Below are 19,252 nucleotides of genomic sequence, written 5' to 3' on the forward strand. Positions count from 1 at the left end.
TTTTGAGTTTATCGAGAATCCGTCCGTTACGGGAGCAACGTCTTTTCGGTCGGAGATTATTATGCAACGTGTCGTTTAGAATAACAAATTTAGGTTAAAAGCTACTCCTCTTGGTGCAGGTAAAGCAAGACAAGGGAAACATGTGATTGGGTTTTGCGAGTAAAATGAGTTGGGACGTTTTATTAATTTTTATCCATATTGGTACAAAACAACAGGATTTAAAATTCTGGTAAAATAAAAGATTTCTTTTTTATTCGTATTACGAATTAATGTATTAAAATGAATGAAAATGAAACGCAGTGAGATCTATGAATTATAGGTTTAATTATGTTACAGAGTACATGAAACCTAGCACCTGTAGACGCCTATGAGAATTACATTGTTAACTCTTAACTGATACGGTGAAATCAAATTTTAATATCAACTTATAATTATAAGATTTAACTTTTTTTTTTTGTACGTGGAGAAGTCCTCATGGACACTCCGCTGTTGCTAATAATCGAGTAACAGCAGAGTAGTGTCGGACTCCTACCGACTAAAACTCCACGATGGCCATTCTACGAGTATGACAGGAGTGCTCCAGGAACCTCTTATGAATTATCTTCTGTTGCACCTCTTTCTCTAAAATTCTCCGTCTGTTAGGGCGTTAGGGGGGCCATTGCCCCTAGCGCTATCGCCCCTTCTAGTCGTGGTCCGTTGGGACGACGATGAAGCGGCTCTAGGCCGCCTGACTGGCATCCTCCTCCATCGTCTAATTATAAGATTTAACTTAATCGAAGATTAACGGGACTTTGCGATATGCGTTTATTAGAATAAAATTGTAACAATGTTTATAATCTTCGTGGTATTTTAGAGCCTCAGAGTAACGGTTAAAGGTTAAGGTAACTCGTAAGTTAACTTTGTGATTGAGAATCTACGTGATTCCTTGGTTTGGCTGTAAGAGCTGATAGAATGAAATAACGTTTGATCGAAAGATTCTAGACTTGGGCAAAAGGAGAGTTTAGGAGAGGAGTTGAGCGATTGTCGAGGGCGGGAATAAACGGGCTGCATGCAAGTTCAGGAAATTGTCAAAAGACCGGTAGTTTTACGCTTCTGCCTGTACTTATAGTCACCGGAAATAAATGTTCAACGAGAAAATGAAGATCTAAAAATAACTTTCTAGGTAAAAGTACTTTTGAAATTTAAAGCGTATATTTTTTGAAAATTTGCGTTCTTTGTTTGTCTATGAAAATTTCCCCCGCGCAAATGGGAAACTTCTGTTAATTACATTCGTAATAATCCGGAGTTTCGTTAACGTATTAAATTAGTTCTAAGAATAGAAAATGTATTTGTCTTATAGAATTTTACTGTATGGTATTTTATTTATTTTTGAAGTAAAAACATTTTTAATTGAAGCTTTCAAAGTGATACGTTTGCGTTGCTATAGTGACAATAGTCAAACCAACTAAACGGTTAATTGTTTTGTCGAATTCACCTGTCGAAACGCAGAAATTTATTTGCTTTAACATCAAAGTTTATGATTCGACGACGCGTTTGTTAGTGACAGGTTTTGATTTTGAATAAATACGCGGAAATTCAAGTTCGTAGCCAAAAACGATAGCTGATTTTCAATGCGCTGAATATCTTATTCATTCTCTATATTTAATCCTTATATTTCAATGAAATATTCCGTTTCTTCCAAATATTATTTAACCATTAAAGATACTGTAAAAAGCATTTTATTTGAAAAAAAAAGGAATCCAAGTAAATCAGCGAATGTCAAGTTCGATTATATGTAATAAAATCTATTTTAATGTTCTAATAGAAACTGAATCGTATGGTACTTATAAACCCACAAAACGTAATATATCGCTGATAAATTCCGCTACGTAATACTACGTTACATAGTAATACGAAAAGCTCATTGTTGTGTCTTTTTGAAAGTGGAGTCAGACTAAGTATCCTCGTGCCCGGTAATGAGCAATAAACGTCATATAAACCGTGAAATTACTGTCAGCAGAGAATTCAAAGACTAATGAAAATGAGTTTCTAGAAATTTCTGTGGTCGAATAAATGTGAATAGTGTTGAACAGGCGAACAGTGGGATCGTCATTGTGTTTCGAACATCGCGTGGTAATTTCATTAGCAGAGTTGGAAGTCTTAAACGGTTTCGTTTATTAATTGGTGAAGTTAAATGAAGAATTAAGGGCGCAACGAAGATCTGCAGGAGAAATAAAGTTTCTTGTAATCTCTTCGAATTAGTTCGAATAATCTTGTTTGCAGATTAACTTTTATCTTTCATGAAATATTTCAACAATTCTTTCTTATTGTAGCTGTCGTATACAATTTTACTTCGGTTTGCTTATATTTCGAATGAATTTCGCAGTATTTGAAAATAAGGAAGACTTACGGAATTTGCCTGATCAAAAAGGCCTCATACATAGCACAATGTAACTGAGCTAGCCACGAAAACAGCAAACAAACAGTAAACAAACGTGAACTCTAAAGTCAACAACTTGAGCTGATTCTAATTCAGTTTAGGGAATGAACACGGTCGTTAGAGCAATTTAATTCCGAATATCGAGGAGTCATTTTAGTCTTTCGAGCGTGTTTGAATTTCTTCAGGGGATTTTTCATCCCTTGTTTGTTTGTTGAGTTTTCTTTTCATGTTATCTCTATTATCACGTTATTTGTAACCATCGAAAGCAATATCTTTTTTTACTTTTCTTTATTGATTCGTCGATCCTCAAAATATTAAAGAAATGAACGCGCAAACATGATTTATTTGGTTATTTACTTTAAGAGTTAATTTCATCGTTAATTTCATCGTTAATTTCATCGTTAATTTCATCAATATACTTTAAGAAATTCATTCTCCCAGCCAATACTCGAACTTTCTTTCTGAATTTCGAAGAAGACGTGCTTCTCGTCTCGAAATTTTTCGACGCGACGATCGGATCGAGTATAGCGTTGGTTGAAGGGAATAGAGACAAACAAGCTGCGACAAACACGGAGATCGGAAGCAGGAAGACGAAGAGAATGGACCGGGGACGAGAATGTTCCCCTCAATTTATATAAATTGCTCCGAGTGGCGTTTCGGGTTCAAGTAACGAGGTACAATTCCGTAGCTGGACGAGTATTTCCTTCCTGAAGTGGAAAATCCATTACGTGGTCAGCCGTCGAGCTGACCGAAGGGAAAGTAGACGATACGTAGACATCTATAAACGTTATCTCATTAGACAATGTTTCGGTGTTGATGCTGATGGGTAGAAATGATTATCGCCTCCTTCCAACGATATATCTTTTGTTTAGGAAGATTTTTGTCTGATAAAAAGTAAAAATTACTGACGTTTTAAACGTATGACATAATATGACATCATCACAGGTGAACATAAAACATATAAAGCCCGAAGTGAAGGTTAAAAACTCGTTATTCTGTTTTGCAACTTTGTGTTATAGACGTAGGTACATACTTTTCTAGTTTTGTTGCATAACAATAAACTTACCAGTAGTAAGCAGTAAAAATGTCTAGAAAAGTATGTACCTACGTTTCTACCTTCAATTCGGGCTTTGTATATTTTATGTTTACTTGTGGTGATGTAATAATAATATTTTTTATGTACGCGTATTGAACGATTGTTAAAAGGTCTAATAATCTATTCGAAGGTAGCTAAATATTTGCGACGAAAACCCCCATCTTACTGAACGCAGTAAGACATAGATAGTACATTAAATTACAAGAAAAAGTTCCTGGAACTCGTTACTGTGAATTGACCTTTTAGCGAGGACCGAAACGGGAGCGTAGTCATTAATTTCGTTAAAACGAAGAAGTTTCCCCTTTCCTTTGATTGCTATAGGACTGTGTGTGCCACGTGCTAATATCCGATTTCTCCTGCTACATTTTAGAAACTGTATAAGTTTTATTTCTTAATACTCGTACATAAAGAATTAAGAAAAGTTCTTTGAAGTTCCATTTGCACAGCTTGTTATTGCATATAAAATATCGCAACACGTACCTAATTTTCGAAAATGAATTGCACATATGATATAAAAACTTCATTTGTTGAAGACATATTCGTCAAATTAATATCCGTTGATATTTTTGACACTTAGAAGTAACAATTTTTAAGGAAGACACCTTGTACAGTATTTCATTTCAAATTAAAAATATGTATCTTTTTTTTAAGGCAATTCTTTCAAAAATGCAATATTATTATCTTAATTCATTAAAAGTAAAACCAATAGGAGATAATATAACTTTTTTAATAAATTCTAATTGATCAATTTTCGCCATTGGATAACATTGTCAAGGACGATATATAACTGGAAATGCGAAATAAAAAGTGAATGTAAACGTCTGCGAACTAAAAGGTCGAGAAATGAGGTTCGCAAGTCTGAATATTTCAGCTTAAGATCAAAGGGACTGATTCGTTGACGATTGCATCGGAATTTTAGAAATCACTCGCGCATGCAGATTAGTCCTATTGGTTGCGAATCAATTCGGCGACTCCAATTATACTGGAAATGTCAACGCTCTAAATTCTCTAACCACATTTTAATTAAATATCGACAAATGGACTTTGAGCTACTGGAATGCTGCATTTGGATGATTAGTTTACGGTTTACCTATTCAAAGTGGTTGGTTCTCCCATCATTAAAAAGTGAGACGGACCAAGGTATGCACGCATTTAATTTCAGATTCTCGCTATTTAGGAGTTAACTAACTAAATAATTTATGAGGTGGATAGAGCATTTAGAAAGAAATATGACACAGCTTTAATCGCTGTTTTCGCTGTTATTTTTACATCATCTATTTGAATAAAATACACACATATATATGTATGTATATCGACACAGTGAAGACAAAAGTATTCGCACAGTACCTTCGTCTCTCATTGTTATTTAAGAACTCTTTTCGTACTGGTTACAATGATACGTTTAATTATCTGTTTGTAATAATATTGTAGTAATAATATTTGAGCTACTTAAGCACTTTATCAATTTTAAGCTTCGACAACGTTGTACGACAATTTTAACCGTGTCCTAAACATATTAGGATACGTGTCCAGTCAATAATATAATATTATGCCTATAATAATATTTTAATTGAAAAATGTATAACAGATATGTAAGAAAACTTTTGTCCTGAACAGTACAGGAAACGATAAATCTCTACAAATTATTCTCCCATTTCGAGTATGAACAGGACGTTCATACGAATAGTGGTATGGCCAGCAAAATACCTGCTAATATCCACTTTAAACGAAAGCATTATAATATAAAGTCACAACATTCGCCTCAAAAACAAATAACTCATATACTTCCACGTAAACGGTCAGCCCTCTCGGCATCGATCGCCATCAAAAATTTATCAAGCCACCATCCTCGTTATTCACATTCAAGCAAAAAACAAAGAAATAGCCGATATACCTAACGAACGATTTATTCGCACTTTCACGCCATCACCGTCCAAACGTTATCTTCATCGTTCTGTCAAGCTCCTTATCCGTGCCGCGAACAACAAGAAAAAAAGTTGTCGTTGCCCGACCGATAAATCAAGCGAACGGCACGATAGAAAATGTATATGGATGGCTAAAAAAATAAACGATAAAATTGATCACTATGGCTACGAAGAAATTATAACGCACAGTCATTGATATTCACGAATAGTTTATCTGTTTGTCATCTTCTTCCATATCTACTATTCGCGAATGTGTTCACGAAATATACATTTTTGAAACCGAAATTTTTACGATCAAAAGCTAATAGAAATAATATATTAATCGATATTTTCGAGCAAATTACTAATAATTCTTGAATTAAACACGAATCGAGCTAGTGTAACAGATTCGAAATAATATCATATTCATTCGTAAAAACGAAAATTTAATAGGTGGACTTTTACACAATGCAGAATATGTGTTAGAACTTTTGATACAATGGTAGGAAATATTGTGTATAGGCAAATCGTTTAAGCGTCCATAACTCTCTTTTGCTTTGCGCAGTCTAATAATTACCTGTCAAACTATTCCAAAACTAAATAACACCAAACTAACTGAGCTCGATAGTATTTAAAAATAGGTCGTCGCTGACATATAATAAAATATACTTCTCGTGAATTTAATATAAGCAGAGTTTGAAAAAAACATCGCAAAATCGTCATAAAAAGTTTGCGAACATCTTGCGAACGGTGTTTTGAGTACGCGCCTTTAAGCCGCCTTCAATTCGCTATGATATCACTCATGACTGACTAATCCGGATTCGTTCGCCTGAGGATATCCGATGCCCGATGCATCACGCGGTGCAATCTAACTGAAAGTTTCGGCACAAAGGTAGTGCACGTTCACGAACGAAAGCGTGCAACGGCGCGCGAGCTTTCCGTTTCCGATTTCGCGCGTGCTCACACACGTTTTCTCTGGCATATTTCACATGGTTAGTCACACCCATACCTCAACCAATAGATCTTGTCAGGAACTTTTGCTGTAATTTTGCACGTGAGAATCAGACTAACGTAAGCAGTTTTTTCAAGTTAAATTATATATACATTATAGCACTAGCACGATAAGTTAGCGATATTAGTGTATTTGTGCTGCTTATAAGTTTGTAAATTTCTTAAATAAAGAGTTTGTAAATTAATTCGATCGTGCAGAAGATCCCTGGTGCAATTTGATCAATAAATTCGTTCTTATACGTTCAAAGTTACAATACTTTTAAAAAAACGTTTCATTGCTGTTAATACTTAATCATCTTGCCATAAGTGGGACCAGGTATCCTGTTAAAGTTAGAACGAAACACGAAGTATGCCCGTATCGCTATCGCTCGTAATATATGGGTTCAGTAGCGATATTGATTAACTCCATAAATTGAAAAGCAGAAAAATGTTAGTTACAAATATTTCTTAAAACTTACCTGAAAGCTTGCGATTTATATCGCCTGCAACGAATAAACTTATGAAATGGAAGTAACTGAGTTGTTTATTTCTAGAAGTTAGACACTAATCACCTACTCGGCTAATGAAGCTGAAAAATTTATAGAAGGTGGAGTCGATGAGTTCGCCTATCTTTCTGATGGTCTCGTAAAACGATTAAAAAAAAAAAAAGTAGAAAGATTCTGACATTGAAATAAGCGAAATATCGAGAATACAAAAGTTGACAAGGTAGATGTTTAAATGCATCGAAATGAAGTGCTGAATGTACGAGATTAAACCTGTAACTGGTACAATTTGCATAATGCTGTAAATGATGAGTTTGGCCGAGAGTGAAGCTATTTTGACGTAGGTGTCTAATGAATTATTCAAATTTTGACACCGTGCGTATAGCTGAAATCTGTGGATCGCTTCGAGATTGAACGAAATTGAATCGACTGAAACATATATCAAAGCTGAATCTGGTGTAGGAGATAGTTCCATCTGGATGGTCAACTTTCACGATACTTTTGTATTTTAAATAATTGAATATATGAGATATTAAAAAGTGTATGATACGAAAAATTGTAAATTGATATGAAAATTGATATCATCGAGAGTTTTAATTTCGCGAAGCTTCAACGATGCTATAATAAATATGTCCTCGACAACGTCGTGCTAGTTGACAAATCCTCGAGGACGCTTTCAAGGAAATGGAACCTCCTCCGAGACCCTCCAAAATGTCAGTTATAGGTTTGTAAGCGAGTGAAACATACGATAACCATTACAGCTTAAGCTATATGGCGAAAATTGTTCTGTCAAATCAATCAGCGTTGGGATTTCGATTGCAAAATAATTACAATTCCTACATTTGTTGTACACTATTGATGTTTATGGATTTATGAGAAATTTAAAGATGTAAAAATGTATAAATTTATGATAGACTTATGATACTTATTAGATGAAACAAATGTGTATTTAAATTACATAGAGACATTCACACGGCTGTTGTTACAATGGTAATTAAATATTATGATTACATAAAATTATAATTTTACCCATATCACGTCATATTTTGTTTTTTCATTACACATTGTTACAAATTATTCATTATCACGCGCGTTACTCCAAAATTACTTAAGACAAAGGAATTTAACTCTAATCTAGTAAAAATCTCAAAAGTGTTTTCAGTAAGAGCTTAAATACATTATGGGCATTGGTGATTGTTATACTATATATTCCTTTTTCTTCGTGGCGTTTATCTCTAAGAGATCCATAAGATAATCTCTAAGAAACCATAATCTCGTTAAAAATTAATAATTCAAATAACACAACTGAAATGAGAAGAATATCTAAACTGGAGATATCACAAAACATATTCCAACGATAATTACAAGAATCGCATATTCACCTCAGGCAAACAAACGTTGCAAAGGACTCTCAGAGTATTAAACTTCCTGAAAACCTAAACTTCCTGTTTTTTTTTCAAATGAAGAGCTCTCGAAAAGCGGCAAAAAGCCGTAACCCTGCCCCGACTATAACATGGAATTCTTTTCACGCCATCGTTCGCTTGATTACACTCGAAAGTACAACCACGCTCTTGCAGCATGACTCTCCAAGGCACAAAGGTTTCCGCGTGAACATCCCTTGATCGACGATCGATTCAAGAGCCTGTTTCGTGCGAATGGTCGTTGTCGTCGATGTTGATCCAGTGATGACACGCGACGTTGTAAAATCGCGGCGCATCGTTCAACTGACTGAAAAATAACTACCAATCGGAGTTACGTCTCTCGGTGGAAATGATTAGGCTATTAGACGGTCGCTGTTGCAATAGTAATGCGAACCATTTGTCTGGTAGACTGATTTTGATTTAACAAACGATAATAGGAGTGCTGTTGCTTAATAATGAGAACAACCAGCACGCTGCCTCGTGAGAACTTTCGACGCGAATGCGTTTCATAGAAATCCACCGAACTGCGATTGTTCCACGCTGCATTCAACGATATTTCGACTCGTGATTAGCTGAATAAGTTGGATTGGAAAAGTTTACCACTCCCAGAGGAATTGTTTAGCGTTATACGATTTATGAGGATATTAGGAGTCGAAGGCATCTTGCTATAATTTGGTACAGCTAATACTTTTTTACTTACGAAAAAATACTATTCGATAACCTCTTTGCTATAGATTGACCTAGGTCAAGAGATTCATTATTGTCCTGCCTTTAAGGCGTTAAGGTATCAAGTTTTGAGATGTGAGAAGATGATATTAAATAAAAATGGCATTAACAATTGCGAACTTGTGACATCAAACGGATAAAATTGAAAATTTGTTAATCTCGATACTGTACATAATATTGGATTTGTTTTCAATAATTAGAATTACTTAACCTATGAAACATCAAGTGGTAATTTTAATTTCTTCTTCTTTACAGAGTTCGTGTTGAATATTACGTGAATGAAAACACGTTCAAGGAACGACTTCAGCTGTACTTCATCAAAAATCAACGTTCGAGTAAGTATACCGAGTATAGTTTTTATATATTAAAGTCAATGACCGATAAATTGATCCTTTAAACTACGTATATGAATAAATTATAAATTCGTAGATATTTCAGAAATATTTCTAACCTTGTTCTTTTCGAAACGTAAAGTTTGATTCCAAAAAGTTTAATCGCAAAAAGATAGTAGTATCATTAATTGGCTGTAACAGAATCGGAAAAGAATGATAAAGAATCCTCAAAATGTAAAGGATTAAAACATTTGAATCGAAAAATTTATCAAACATCTCACCGATATTTTCATGCAATTGCACAAGTAGAAATCAAAATAGTTAAACGCATAAATAGACCATTGGATGAAATAGATGAAATATATTTTATATTGATTTAGCCTATTTGTAAATTCGTGTCCTCTATTCAGATGCATTGATACGTTTCGTATGAAATGCCATGTAATAGCTTATACCGTCATTCGCAGGCAGAGTTCATTGTCGCAGTTTTAAATAGACCTTTCGGTCTAACGCCAGAGTTTCATGTTATAGCGGTACATACGAATATACCTATTGCGCCAATGTCATCTCGTAAATCGTGTTACGTTTTTCACTTTACTTGTAACACAATGCGGAGCATCTAAAACTGATCGATCGCGAACGTGCTTTTATCAGAATAGTCTAAAAATAGTTTAGCTTTAGCTTGTCTTTTCTTCCATTGCTCGTAGTATGAAATATTTTTGTGGAATATTTCATTAATAGAAATATGCTAGTCTCTTCATTCATTGGGCAGAATGTGATCAAATTAATTATTACAATTGTTACGTGTCAATTAACAAAAATTTGCTTTTTAGACATCGAAATTTCGAAAATTTGAATAGAAGTATAATTTTATTGAATTTCAACGTGATAAATCTCAAAAAATTTTCCGGAGCAGGTATGAATATTTGATTTGTTTGTTCCCAGTTCTCAGAGAAAAGATAATACATATATATAATCCATTCACATATTGGTTCAAGATACCATATTTTGAGCCTACTCTTTTTAACTCGTTCTCCGTGAACATCAAATTGGTTTATGAAAATATCTTCATTAATAACAATATCAACGTCAAGCAATTTGTTAGTGTATTACATTTAAACTGTTACATACTACTACTACTGTTTACTATTTACTTAACTTCAAATACGTAATCAAGTAGACATTTTTTCTCCTTCGACAATTCCGCTTATACGATTATTTCCTTGAAATTACCATGCCATTAACGTTATTAAGATGTAACAGAAAGCATAAAAACACAAATTTTCATTACTGGGTGATTAATTCCCTGTCTGCAAGCAACCATTAATAACGAACTACATCACATGACATATCTTTTTTCGTGGATCTAACTACAATGATTAAGCTAATTGTAAGAAATAAAACAAAATCTTTAATCCTTTTTCTTCAATGGTAATATTTCAGTTCGTGTGATACGAATTCTCATAAGACGTCAGATCTGCAGTGTGTTGCAAGATTATTTGTACAATTGAGAATCTAACAAATGATATGAAATGTAATACGTCTTTCCCCCAGTAAAACAAGCATTCTTTTTACGTTATAACTGTGATGAGTTCCTTCGTACATGCAAATTGAAACTTTTTTTGAATATCTTTTACGATTTTATTATCACAGAATCTTATCTTATATTTCTAAATAAAAATGATCGAAAAGTTTTTTATTTTATTATTCCTAAATTCTTGTTGAGCTTTCGCCTGTACAAATAATTCTATGACTCACTATACATTATATTATGTCTGCGACAAAATAAACACTCGACGAATGATGGCAAAAGGTCATTCTGTCTGCATCAACGCGCTCGAAAAGATCGGCAAGCTTTTGATCGTGAAAGAGTTCAGGGTGCTGGAAATTCTTTTTGGAGACATGTTGCTCGTTGCATGCCAGAAACGTAATTTCGGGAATGGCATGCCATCGTGACACCGACAACCATGTAGATGTCTGGCAGCGAGACATAATCTTTTGAAGCTGCTGGCACTAGCAGATAGCGGATGTCGCACCGATATCGTTGCTCGATCTCTCTTGGTATCGATTGTTTGCATCTATCCGTATGCCTAACGAAAGATCGATGCCCTGCCATGTTCCACAACGCTACGAGGGGACGATTAAAAACTGTTCTTTGTAGATCGTGAATATCGATACCTTTCCACCTGGGCATTCTTTATCCGTGACAAATTCATTCTACCGATTTTCTCGTACCTTTACCCTATCGCGTGTTGACGTGTCGTGATAAAAGGATTCGACTAAATTGCACGTTTAAAAGTTAAAATAAATGTTTCACCACTATGGAATTAGAACAATTTTACAGAAGAAAGATATTAAATGGGACTTTTTATAAAGTCAAATCGCACTTTATTATTACTTCCAGTTGTATTTATTTACAATTAATAATGATTATTCGTGTTTCAGGTTTGAGGATACGATTGGCTAACTTGTTCTTCAAGCTACTAACATGCTTCTTATACATATTCAGAGTGATCACCGACAACGATCCAACTTACGCAGCATGGTGAGCTCGATGTTGTTATTTTAATTAACTCTGTGTTAATGTCTGTCAGGCATTTTCAATCGTTAAAATCTTTCTTAAAATTGGAACAATATAAAAAAGATCGTTATGAGTATATGTCGATTTCTCGTTTCAAGTTTATGCTACAGTTTTTCTTAAGACAATTATCCTTTTGCTTGTTGAAGAAATTAATTATTTTTATACGACGAATTCTATATTTTTAATATAATCAATTTTAATTCTATCTTAATTATCTCTTGCAAAGATATCAAAATTGTACATTCTTTTCTTTTTCTTGAAAAAAAATTCCTACCAAATATATCTACAATCAAGTAAAAAATATTTTAATCAAAATAATTCTACAGAACCATAAACAAAGAAAAGATTTTCTCTATTATCTCATTTTGTTTTAACTTGGTAATGTTTCACTGCAATGCGACGATGAGAAAGAATTTCTGCTCGAAGACGAAGGAAACCATTTCGAGTCGCGATTCGAAATTATGATATTTCGGAGAACGAGCTATCATAGCCGAAGATGAAAGCGAGATTAGACTTCGCGGGTTGATATACCATTTTGCTACTACAAGTATCTGACATTCGCGATATTGTTTAAGTATTTTTAGCCCTCTTACCTTCTTATGGATCTTCAATTTACTTCCACGTTATCTTCTATCTGTCGTGTTACCGAAATTACTTCCTGTACGAAATTACTTATCGTAGGTCCTTCGGCGTACAATATCTCTCCACTCTTCCTTCCAACGTTGCATTCCTAACTTCTTTCGTGATCTTTGTTTCTTGAGTTCTCTCTTTACAACAAATAAAAGATTACTAACATTGTTATAACATTGCCTCTATTTTTTAATCTATTCGATATATAATCGGATTATTTCGTCGCATTTAATCTTCAAATTCTCAAACTCCATAGTACAATTAGTCAGATACCATTGCAGAGTGAATTAAGCAGTTGCCCTGTCGTCATAGTCGACTACCTACTTTCGAAAATTTCCGTGAAATTATAGCGCGTACGCTTTTAAAAAATTTGCTTTGTGCCCGAGTTTCTCTTCATCAGTAGTGCTTTTAGAACCCGGAAAAAAGGCAAATTCCCTTCTTTTTTCTTTCAGTTACGGTTGCACGCCCGGCAACAAAACCGAATTCCTCGCATCCCAGAATCTTACCGAGGAGGAATTTCAAGAGCACCCGACCATCAACTGGGACGCGATTTTATGGGTGAGAAGGCCATTGGAATTGTGGGTCGTCCAGGTGATCCTGGCAATAGTATCACTTACGGAAGCATTGCTGCTCGCCTATCTGGGTTACAAGGTACGCATCCTTTCATTCCCGGGAAATTTGATTTCACGCATAATACTCGATTATGGGACATGCGGCCTCTCGTCTGAAATATCTCGTTTCTCCATTGTCGCACAGAGACGTACGAATTTTAAATTAGATAGTACCTTTCTTATTTTAGTACTTTATTTTAACGTCATTCGATATTTTAAAGAAAATAGCTAATGTAACATACAGTGGCTCACAAAAGTATTAGAACATTCGTGGACATCCCTTATGAATATATCATGTGTTATACAGAAGATTAAAAAATGTTATTAGTACTGTAAAGACACCCGACTGTCGTGATTATATTGATAAACAAATTGAAACAAATCTAAAACTCTATATAGAAATTACAAAATATTTAGTATAAGTATTTATTTCACAGAGATGATACAAATATTTAAAGTACATCAAATTAATTGTACGTTATATTAATGAGCCTCGATTTCAGTAGGACCATCTTCGACGTTTGTGTGCTTTTTACTAAATATATTTGAAATATAGTTGGATACTCAGATTAGAAAATTACCGATAAAAATTACAGTATCTTCCATACTTTAAATGGAATCACTCATTTTCATCAAATAATCCTGATACTATATCTTTCTAAGAGTTGGCAAGAACAATTATTACATTACCTAAAATATATATAATATGAAAGTAGACTTTTAAATCGAATTGCAAATATTTCAAAACATGGTACCTACATTAACACGACCAAACACTTAGCACAATTTTTCATATATTAAACTCTAATAACAAATTTTCACAGAAGAAACTCGAATAAATACATTAACAGATTTCATTCGACAAAGTACCATTTAGAACCTAATTGACCAGATGCTATCTGCAGAATTACGTTTGTCTGCAGGACATCCGTCGATGAATTTCATTTTCCTTCCGACTTTTTCTGTGCGATAATAAAGCAGCGAGTTATTTTACACGTCTGGCTTTCGTATATCTCTCTTGGTCGTTTTCCTCTCTATGTGTTTCTCTCTTTTCATTGTCTGCTTATGCATGGTAGTCGGTGTACGCTCGTCTAATCGCCAACCGTTCCGCTGTTGGCTGAACGAATTAGACTAAATAAAACGGAAGTCGAAGGTTCGCGTTGACTGGCATTGAATAGCGCGGTGTATGTAACCGAAAGTCAGAAAGTTAGAGATGCCAGTTGGCTGACTAGCTAGAAGCTTTTCCAACCAATTTACTGGCTTCATAGAGGGTAGCTTTTTCCTACTTTGCTACGGATTATAATTTTTTTTTTTTTTTTACTGCAGCGAGCCAGGAAAATTCACAAAGAGCTCTCTCTTTGTTCGGTGACTAAAAACGCTTCCTAGGAAGGAGAGATTTTGCGGCAAGCGCGAAATATTTGATTCTTTATACGTATTCTGACGGAACATTCCTAAGAAGCTCGCTTTTATTTTACGCGTAATAAGAAAAATTCAATTGAGCCGTCTGAAGTCCTCTTGCGTCTCCTTTTCGTTGCTCTCGAGAACATTCCGTTCAGGCAACGAAATTTTCTTTCCACCCGTAAGGATCACTTCCTCACTGACTATGTGTTTCGCTTTTAAAATTTCAACTTTGCTATAATGGTTATTGCGATTTATTGTATACCTATGTGTATGTATGTATAGTCGGTCACAAAAGTTTACAGTGTCTACATACATCTGTTGGATTTGAAGTATCATAGCGAAGACAGTTCTGACAATATTTTTAGTATCAAATTTTACGTTAATTGGATGGAGACTCATGTTTAAAAAAAATAAATAAAAAGAAATAACACATATTAGAAACAAGATACATCAGATTTAATTTCAAGTACAAGACAGATTTAATTTAGCCAAATAATTTGATGAAATGATCATGATTTCTGGTGTAATTTTTTAGTGTAAAAAATTGATTCTCCGTTTCTGTCGATGAATCGGATACATACAATTCAATGAATACACATAGATTTTTTTGACTGACTGTACATGTTATTTAGATTATACTCGTGATAAATATATTTGTAATAAAAAATTCATGTGATTTTTGTTCTTTTATGTATTCGAGTTTTTCTATTGCAACTAGCACGAAATTTTTAACGCCTCCCTGCTTCTCGCTCAGCTTTCTCGTCGTTCTGCAATTTCGTCCTGATTATTTCTCAACTCGACAAATCGACGACGAGCTATCATATTATAAATGGATAAATATTAGTGTGAAAACGATTGTTCTGGTTTCTAGCCCTGTCAAACTCGATCGAGTTATAAACATCTTGCACACTGAAAGTTTAGGCACGATCCTCGAGAAATATAAAACCAATGCAATTTTACTGGTGCAGTACAAAATTTTGCAAACTTCGGCTCGACTTGACGGTAGTCACAAAACACGTCGGCTTCTATTCAAAAGTTTTTCCTTATTTCGCTTCAAAAGTAAGCCGGGAAATCTGTAGAAGACTTACGAACGCATGAAAGTTCGACTTGAGTAGTTATACCTAAATTCCAATTTCATTTCTGGCTGCGAGCGCTTTTGTCGGAAAAAGATGTTTAAGAAGTCGAATATTTTTATTCCATGCCGACCGTTTCGTGGATTTTTCGCGGTCCGATGTGATCTGAATTAGACATATAACATACTTTGCCTTTCAAATTTATGGTATAACACTATTTATAAGTTATATAAGATATTTATTTTCCAAAAGGACATTGTTTAATACATAGGCAGTTGTAGAAAAATATTTAGAGTTAGGCAAGCTAAGGCTAGTAAGATTTGGGTTAGGTTTAAATTAGGTTCAAAAGTTTGAAGGTTTGCTTTAGGACTCGAAGAAATAAGAAATATATATAATGTGTCACGCAATTAGTGTCAGTTTAATGTACTTCCTGTACGATTAAAGGCAGAAAACTTGTTTCGTTATGATCTACTTTATTACTGTCACGATACATTTACAAAATTAATTCTTTCTTTCCTAACGAAGGAGGGGAATTCTCGTTTCTTCCAGGATTTTTTTCGCGAAATTGCTTGAGAAATGCAATCTTATTTATACCGATGCCTATTTGTTCAAAAAGATGGATAATATAGACAAGAGCACATACAGTAAGTGTCTAAAGTATAGAGAGATATAAATTATATACAAAGAATATTAGCTGTATGATAGTAAGTTAAAAGTTCAGAGCCATGTTATTAGTCAAAAACGTAAAATAAAAACATTTCTTTTTTAACTGCATATGCAAAGCACCAAGAAGCACAAAGTATAATTTTAGTAATAAAGGGAGAAAATTCCATTTTGTATATCTAGGTTGCATGGATCGTTACGTCAAAAGAAAGATTACAGCAATAAGAGTTTGAACTTTGTTATACTATTTAATTTCTTTTTTTATCGCCTTTTCTCAACTTTCAACCGATTCTGCGATACCATTTACTTTTATGTAAGTACGTCTGTTCTACTCTAAATTGCAAATTTAATATAAAAGTTTCTGCCAAAGTCATGATTACCGGTCAAACATAGTGTCCAGCAGTGTCCACTAAACTGTTGTATCGTGTATTTCTGCTTGTTTAAATGTCGTGGAGTAATAATCATAACCAATTTCTAGAATTACTTGCATGGAAAAACGTTCTTGGTTGACCCACTCAGCTACTAATGTGTCACAGAAATGAAAATAGTGAAACTTTTCATGAGATTCTCTTAGAGATCAAAGGCTTTTTTAATGAAAATGATACCAAGTATGAATTATGGAATTCATATACATATGCCTTTGATGATACTCAAGGAATATTATGACGTATAATAGTAGTTTACTTTCAGACAAATAAATTCAATCGGCAGTAATTTGTTTAATCAAACAATAATTAACATCTTCTTCCAATAGATGCAGTTCTACTTTAAATGATAGTGGATCTACGTTATACCCAAAATAACGAATAGGATGGAATCGTACATCACACTTAGTATTCGACATTCTTCATCTACCCTTCGTTGATATACGAGGCCCAATCCCGAATTTCTTTCTCGTTGATCGATTTTACAATTTATTTAATTCCAATTCTTCGATAATTGACATCGATGTTTTTGTTTACCTTGTGTGAAATTCAACAAATAATCCCAACTTACTCTAATATCAGACGAAACACATTAATCATGAAATCGTTACTAATTTTTTGGATAATCCAACACATTATAAATTCTATCAAAATTCATTCGTAAACTTCTTTCTCGTTGATCAATTTTACAATTTATTTAATTCCAATTCTTCGATAATTGACATCGATGTTTTTGTTTACCTTATGTGAAATTCAACAAATAATCCCAACTTACCCTAATATCAGACGAAACACATTAATCATGAAATCGTTACTAATTTTTTGGATAATCCAACACATCATAAATTGTATAAAAATTCATTCGTAAACTTCACAAGCTTGCCGTGTGAAGACATAAAGCGGAAACAAGTCGATTACGAAAGTCATAGAAATTACAAAGAAACTCCTAAAACGCAGTTACTGCCATCGTGGCCCGTGAAATTATCGTTCACCGCTGGTGTTGGATTGTAACAAGCCGGTTGCCTTTGCACGTGCAGGATCCTCGATAACATCTCTAACGATGTGTTGCGGTCGCCGATCGGTGGTAGCACGCTATTCGCTAATCGAACATTCCAGCGACCCGATTCGTCACGTTCTAACAACCGACAAACTCGATAACGCTACGTTGATATCATGTAAAACGTGATGATCGAGCTGCTGCTCGTACCTATACGCATTCCGGTTGTAAAATTCCAAAACACATTCCTATAGAGTTCTATGAAACTCTGATACCATACAGAAAATCGTCGATTACGAGAATGAGGAAACAATCTTTTTTTTTTAGTAGTTTACGTAGATTGTTCTTTTTCTACCCATTTTTCTCTTGTTTCTTCTCTATATTGCTGTCTTCCATCATTTTCATAATTTATCGACGTCATTAAAGGCATAGTCGGTGTTGTTACGTTATTATTATTATTGTTATCGCAGTTATTGTTACCACCGGATATTATTGTCACAGTTTTCGATTTATTCTCTTACGTATGTTCCACCCTCTATGGGAGCGTTTCGCCGATACTACTTGTCATCCCTATTAGCCGCAGTTTCTTTTTAATATTGTCCGTTTTATGGACTGACGCGGCGATTTTAAATCGCGGAGTTATCGTAGTTTGAACAGTTAAACGAGCGTCGCGTCGATATTATATTTCTATTCTACGATTATATTTAATGTGGTGAGCGTATGAATAGGGAATGCTTGCTCGTAAATTCAAATAATTGCATTATGAAAAGTTTTTCTTTCTTCTTTTCTGTAATATAGGACCTAAAGATATAGTTTGTGTGATCTGGAACGATATAAAGATCAAGTGGTTTCAAAATCTTTATTTCGGTTAATAATTACCAAGTTAAGTTTGACGCATAAATATATCCAACTAGAAATTATTTTCAATAATTCAAATGTAGTTTCAAGACCCTAAACCAAATTGACCAGAAGACAAATTGAATTCCTTAACTTACGTAACAATTATTTCATCAATTTTAAATAATTATAAGGTAAATATTTGAAAACCTAATATGCAATCTCCTGTCTCATGAAATATTCTAAGGAAATGCTTTTTCCTTATACTCTATTCGTATCCTTTCGTGTCCTCCGACACAATGCATTTGCATAGATTCGAACTTTGTATCTGTCTCTGTAAAAAGAAACGAGCAGTACACACACACAAGATTGTACCTTTCAACAAACCACTTTCGTGCGATCGTTACACCTCGCTCGAGGACAATCTGCTTGAAAAGTTCCCAAACAGTGTCGACATGCTCGAAATCGACGAGTGATCTCTCGTATGACGGATTGTCGAGTTAACCGAAACAGTCCGTCAGAAAATAGGATTACCGAGAACCACACAGTTCCACGGCTTTCGATTCTACCTCGGAATTGCGAAGGAGGGCGCGCGCAAGATCTCGATACTCCAAGTGACAGCGAATGCTCGGATATTATTCGA

General features: G+C 34.4%; 1 protein-coding gene across 15 annotated transcripts in view; it reads left to right on the top strand.

The window, feature by feature from the left end:
• LOC117214797 (potassium channel subfamily T member 2) overlaps nucleotides 1-19,252 on the top strand; it is a 193,810-nt gene that overhangs the window by 140,306 nt on the left and 34,252 nt on the right. For all 15 annotated transcript variants that reach the window (XM_033461134.1, XM_033461129.1, XM_033461124.1 and 12 more), the window contains 3 exons: nucleotides 9,315-9,394; nucleotides 11,837-11,936; nucleotides 13,055-13,253. In XM_033461134.1, the coding sequence (XP_033317025.1) occupies nucleotides 9,315-9,394; nucleotides 11,837-11,936; nucleotides 13,055-13,253 (379 nt within the window). The remainder of the gene's footprint in view (nucleotides 1-9,314; nucleotides 9,395-11,836; nucleotides 11,937-13,054; nucleotides 13,254-19,252) is intronic.

Source organism: Bombus bifarius, unplaced genomic scaffold (genome assembly GCF_011952205.1).
Source record: "Bombus bifarius isolate JDL3187 unplaced genomic scaffold, Bbif_JDL3187 scf7180000009243, whole genome shotgun sequence".
NCBI lineage: Eukaryota > Metazoa > Arthropoda > Insecta > Hymenoptera > Apidae > Bombus > Bombus bifarius.